The sequence below is a fragment of the Rhagoletis zephyria genome, unplaced genomic scaffold, assembly GCF_001687245.7.
Source record: "Rhagoletis zephyria isolate East Lansing unplaced genomic scaffold, Rhagoletis_zephyria_1.1 Rzeph_scaffold_06856, whole genome shotgun sequence".
In the NCBI taxonomy this organism is placed as follows: domain Eukaryota; kingdom Metazoa; phylum Arthropoda; class Insecta; order Diptera; family Tephritidae; genus Rhagoletis; species Rhagoletis zephyria.
Genome location: NW_016163939.1, coordinates 15,801 through 21,643, shown reverse-complemented (window position 1 = coordinate 21,643; position 5,843 = coordinate 15,801). Strand labels below are relative to the sequence as shown.

The window sequence follows — 5,843 nt, the reverse complement described above, 5'->3', positions numbered from 1 at the left end:
TTTGCATAGCTTTAGTATTTTCTGTTGTTGCTGCTGTTGTTGTTTTCTCATTATTTTGTTGTTTAGTTGTAGTTTTATTTTTTCTTTTCGTATATGTACGTTTGGTGCGTTTGTAACGCCTAGGCCGACAATTGAGAAACTCAATTTCGTGCTCATTGACCGCTTGTGGCGGCGGTACTACCGGTGCCGAAACGGGTGCATAGCCCATGTAGTCGTATGTATTCGCATTAGGCATAACATTACCCAGATTTGGTGGCTGCAATTCTAGTTGTTGATATTGTGGCTGGTATTGTTGTGTTTGTTGCATGGATTCATAGATGATTGTGCTAGCATCGTAAGGAGCTGGCGGAGTCACAGTTGTGATGCCACCACTGGCATTAGAATTCTTAAAACGACCCGTCATTGCGTTTAAATATTCCGGCATTGTTTCTTATATGATTAACAATATAGTTAATGCTTTATAAATATTTTAATTATGTTAAGCTGCAATAAAGGAACAATGAAAGTTGACAATTTGAAAAAAATGCATTGAACGTTTTGTTATTTTGTTTGTTGTTCGCTTTAAGATGTTAAAAAGGTTTACAATACCTTAACTAGCAGTGGAGAGTGATCTTACTTAAAGTAATTTTTAAATTATAAATGTAATTTCTAGCTTTAAGCTAAAGTACAAACAAAAAACAATTTTTCTGTTGTTGTGCCCAGTAAATGCGTTTTTGTATAACTATTTATTTTAGCATCGTTTTTTTGGATAAGTTTCTTTTTCACATTGGTTGTTATTTCATAGATTTTAATTATTTTAGAATTTCACTTTGTGATAAATAAATAATTGAATCTATTGTAAGCCTGCCGTATACTAATCACGCGAATAGCCAATACTATTTAATTACGTAAACGTTTCTTTATCTCATCTCCCAACTCCGTCAATGGTACGTCCTCCTCCTTCCGCGTATTCACTTCACGTAGCTTCACAATGCCTTTCGTTAATTCTGAATCGCCAAACACAACGGCCAATGGTATTTGATTCTCCTCACAGTATTGTAGTTGCGCCAGTAACTTTGGATTCAGTTTGTATGAGTGCTCAGCCTATAAATAGAAAAAAAAAAAACATCATATTGAGGTTCAAATACCACTAAAAATTTAATACTCGCCTTAATTCCCTGCTCCCACAGGGTGTTCAAGATGGACAAACGCTTTTCATGTAAACCTTTATGAGCAGAAGCCACATAGACTTCCACCTCGTTGGTTCGCGTCTTTACACCGGCTGCAGCATTTTTGGCTTCCAATACAGAAAAAATACGTTCCACACCAATAGAGACACCCACACAAGGAACCTGTTTGCCCCTTGCATCAAACATACCGACCAGATTGTCGTAGCGACCACCGCCAGCAACAGAGCCAACCGCACCTTGCTCCTCTGCACCGTCAGCGCCGTTTTGCACTATCTTCGGCTCAGCTTGTAGCACACATTCATAAATTACGCCTGTATAGTAGTCAAGTCCACGTGCAAGGCTTAAGTCGAAGCTTATTTTCCCCGACAGCCCCATGGCAGCGCTGTACTTGAGCAAAAGCTGCATACCCTCTAAACCTTTAACCGCGCTGGGTACTGCTTTCAATTTTTCGTCAGCAAGCAATTGTTCGCAAAGCTCAGATCCACCACTGAGGCGCACATATTCACCGATTTTATCCGCAGCAGCTGGATCCAGCCCCTTTTCTTCGATCATCTCCTTACGCACATCAGCCCAGGGAGACTAGTATTTAAAGCGAAGGAAATTTAATGAAAATACATATAAACATATTAAATGTCACTACCGTGAGCCATATTACCTTGTCTAATTTATCAACAGCCGAGCAAATGGTGCGAAACTTATCGGCGGGCACTCCACAAGCCTCAAACATGCCATCCAACAATTGTCTGTGATTGATTTTAATCACATATTCACCAATGTCTAGTGCGTCCAGCACTTCCGCAACAATTTTTACGCACTCGGCATCGGGCAGCATGTGATCAAATGTGCCGGCAATATCGAAATCGCACTGATAGAACTCACGATAACGGCCACGTGTCATAGCGGGATTATCACGTCGATACACTTTGGCGATGTGGTAACGCTTTAGAGTGGATATTTTGCTCATCGCTAGGTAACGTGCCAGTGGAACAGTTAAATCATAGCGCAGCGATAAAATTTCGCCACCTTGATCTTTGAGATCGTAGATCAGTTTTGAATCTTCGCCATATTTGCCCGTGAGTACCTCCTAAAAGTAATTAAAGGAAATAGGTTATGAGGATTTTTTTAATTTTTGTAATTTTTAACATAAGCCTTTCTACACACCTTCAGCTCAAAGACCGGGGTATCAATCGCTTCGCCACCATGCTTCTTGAAAACAGCAATGATCTTATCCAGCACACCTTGACGCAACATCATCTGCTGGGGCGAATAATCACGCGTGCCCTTAGGCGTTTTAAGCGTAAACTTTTGTGGCGTTGCTGGACCATCGCCGAGTTTCGCCTTCAAGGCCAACAAGTGTGCAACCTCTTCATCGATCTGCAAATATAATAAAATACCACACATTTTTTAAGCAAATCAAAAGCAATTATTTAGCAAGTACTAAAGCTAACCTGTGCCAGTTGTTGTGCTAGCAGAGATGCTTCATCATCAGTCTCATTATTGCTGTTGATTGTGTGGCTGTTCTTTTTTCTATGCGAAATATCTTTTGTTGTAGCACTTTCGAATTGCCCCACCTTGTGGCTGGTGGCGCAGTGACGACACTGTTGCTGACCTGCGGACCCGAATCTAAGCTCGTCACTCAGCGTGTTACGCACAAGTGCGGACCGAGCAGTTAATGGCCGGCCTTTTGTATGTCCAATAAAATAAGCGCTTTGACGGCCAATCGAACGCAACATTTTTCTTCTTCTTCTCGTTTTGATAAAATAACGTTTCTAATGTCTTTGCAAGTTTTTTTTTTTTAATTATGTTACTGAAAGCTCACTTTCAGCGTAACCAATCATGTATCGAGATTAATTTCAAATAATTTAAAAGTACGCGCCGATTTGTTCAAACCTAAACAACAACAATAATGATACTGATTAGAAAAAAATGTCTCCGAGTGAAAAAAATCATACATATTCTAGGTAAAACATTTGCGATTTGCAAAGTTAATATTTAGATTTGTTAATAAATTGACGCGCACAAATAACAATAAAGAGTTTTAACAAACATAATCAGGAAAATTATTTAATAATAGAAAATGAGGCACTGCTAGGCATAGGGTTAATACACATACATATGTACAGCCAAATATGAATTAAATGAGGAGATATTTCAGATTTACTTTAGAAAACATAAGAATAAATATAGAAAATGAATGATGTGATGTCGAGATTTGGCACTCTGAGGGCGATGTTTTGGCGTAATATTTATGACTTTTCACAAAAACTTCACACGGCATTTTTTCCATTTTCTAAAATTCATCTGAAATTCATATCGAAGTGTTGGATCTCGGTGCAGTATGTGTGAATGAGTTAGTTGTCTACAAATGAGTGATGAAATAGATTTGCTTAGTTTGCAAAACTAATGACTACGAATGATTTTTTTTGTCTACATGTAGATACATAAGTATGTATGTAGATCTAAAATGATTTTGAAAAAATATTGCATTCCATCGGCCACAAATTGATGCGCTGCAACACTTAAATTTTTGAATATTTACAGCTTCTATGATGTTTAATATTTTTAAATGTGCTATTTTAATTTTAATTTTCATATATCATAATTTATTTGCATATGAGTATTAAGTATACTTAAAAAATACCCGACGGGAAAAGTAGTAAAGCGTTACGTGCGTGATAAATAATGTAATGTGTTTCTTATGAGTTCTAGATTCTATTACTGTTTAATGATTAGTTTTTTGATTTTGGCCGTTTTTATTATAATTTATTCGTTAATTTTGAGCTCCAGGCCGGTTGTTAAATAAAACATATATTTTGGCGGTTTTATTTATACATCGGCAACATATGTTCCAGGATTATCAGAGAGGATTAAGCAATCTAAAATGTTTGACAGAGAGAAATTTCACATAGCGTTCACGTATGATAATACTTTAAAACAAATATACACGAACACCAAAGACAAAGTTCCTAAAAATGAGAAATCTGACGTAATCTACAGAATACCATGCAATGGTGACGGGTCCCACGTATGCGATATGGTATATGTGGGGACAACCAAATCTAAATTGAAGACAAGGATTTCCGCTCATAAATCCAACATAAAATTAAGGAATAACCCTATGGACAATAAGACAGCCTTAACATCTCACTGCCAAAATATGGGACATTATCCCGATTTTGACAATGTAGCAATCTTACAGGAAGAGAAAAATTACAATAAACGTTATACGCTAGAGATGCTACACATCATGAACACTTCCTGATCACTGACCCCTACCATTTGTCTCACAGTGTAATTATAGTGTATCTTGTATAACATGTAAATACTACAATACATTAACTTTCCTTTACGAAAATTCGCTTAACATGTCCTCTGAAAACATATTTGTATGTATGTATGTATATGTTTATATAACTACCCAGTGGGAAAATGTAATGTATAGTAATCGAAAAAATAATCAGTGAAACAGCCGTTTTCACGTTCGAAAATGCATTATTTTTCCCACGTTGCACAGTGCGGCCGCAATTCTAAAGTGCGGCCAAAATTCTAAGGTTTAAAGAACTGATTCAAAATTTCGTACTAGGGGGCTTTCGAGGACGCTAAATTTCGGGCTTTTTAATTAGAATTCTTAGAAAGGTTTTGAGTATGCAGTTTTATAGCCCAGTCAATTTTAGTGCAAGTTTGAGGTAGCTAGGACTTACCGTTGATTTTTGAGAATTTTGTTTTTGTTGGCAGTGCCAGTTTTCTTCCATACGAAGCATGTTCGATGATATGAAGAAAATAAGCAACACCGTCAGCAAAAAAAAAAATCGAAAAATCAAGCATAAGCTTCTTTAAACTTGCACTTTATTATACTTAAATTAAATGGACCACAAAATTGCATACTCAACATCTTTCTGTGAAATCTAATTAAAAAGCTCGAAATTATTACATGGAGGAAACGTTATTTTCTCGAATTTTGGTCGCACTTTTGGAATTCGGCCGCACTATGCGTCGATGTCCTAGGAAAAGTAGGGCATTTAATTTTTCATTACCAGTAATGCAGCGATGAATGCGATTTAATATGAATTTTTGCGAATGTTTGGATGCATTAGAACGCTGCTTACATATTAAACAGTAATTTATTCGTTAATTTTGAGCTCCAGGCCGGTTGTTAAATAAAACATATATTTTGGCGGTTTTATTTATTACATTTATTGCTGTCGATATTTCGCCTTCAATCTGAAGGCATCTTCAGGACTGAAAAAGACCAAATGCATACATATTTACGTCAAATTACAAAAAACTTACATCAAAAACGCAACTTACATTATTGAGTTTTTCCAATCGACTAATTCTATGTGCAGAAAAATATTAACAAAAGCTCAAAGAACACTTAAACATAAACAAGAGAATTTAAGCAAGTCGAAATACCGTAAATGTAAACAAAAAATATACAAACAACAATACATGAAGTGGTGGACAGTAGGACGGAGAGAATCTGTATGTAGAAAAGCACGGCATAGCATTGTTATTGTCGGACGAAGTACTGGTGGCGGACCGACGAACATTAACATGAACACATAAACACATGACACCTACGTTATTGGTTTTTGTGCGTGAGAATTAAATTGCGATAGACATGAGCACAATTGTCTGTGTCCGTTTTAAAATTCATCCTTCTATTATTAGGGG

General features: G+C 36.7%; 1 protein-coding gene across 2 annotated transcripts in view; it reads right to left on the bottom strand.

Annotated features, from left to right (window-relative positions):
- Positions 1–608: 608 nt before the first annotated feature.
- The window catches only part of HisRS (histidine--tRNA ligase), a 16,108-nt gene continuing 10,873 nt past the window's right edge, over positions 609–5,843 (bottom strand). Inside the window, exons 1-5 of one of the 2 annotated variants that reach the window (XM_017629519.1) lie at positions 2,618–3,079; positions 2,331–2,543; positions 1,825–2,253; positions 1,149–1,748; positions 609–1,083 (exon numbers count right to left, since the gene is read on the bottom strand). In XM_017629519.1, the coding sequence (XP_017485008.1) occupies positions 880–1,083; positions 1,149–1,748; positions 1,825–2,253; positions 2,331–2,543; positions 2,618–2,902 (1,731 nt within the window). In that variant the 5' untranslated portion in view covers positions 2,903–3,079 and the 3' untranslated portion in view covers positions 609–879. Of the gene's footprint in view, positions 1,084–1,148; positions 1,749–1,824; positions 2,254–2,330; positions 2,544–2,617; positions 3,080–5,843 lie in introns of those variants that run through there. The other variant, XM_017629521.1, reaches the window with a different exon arrangement.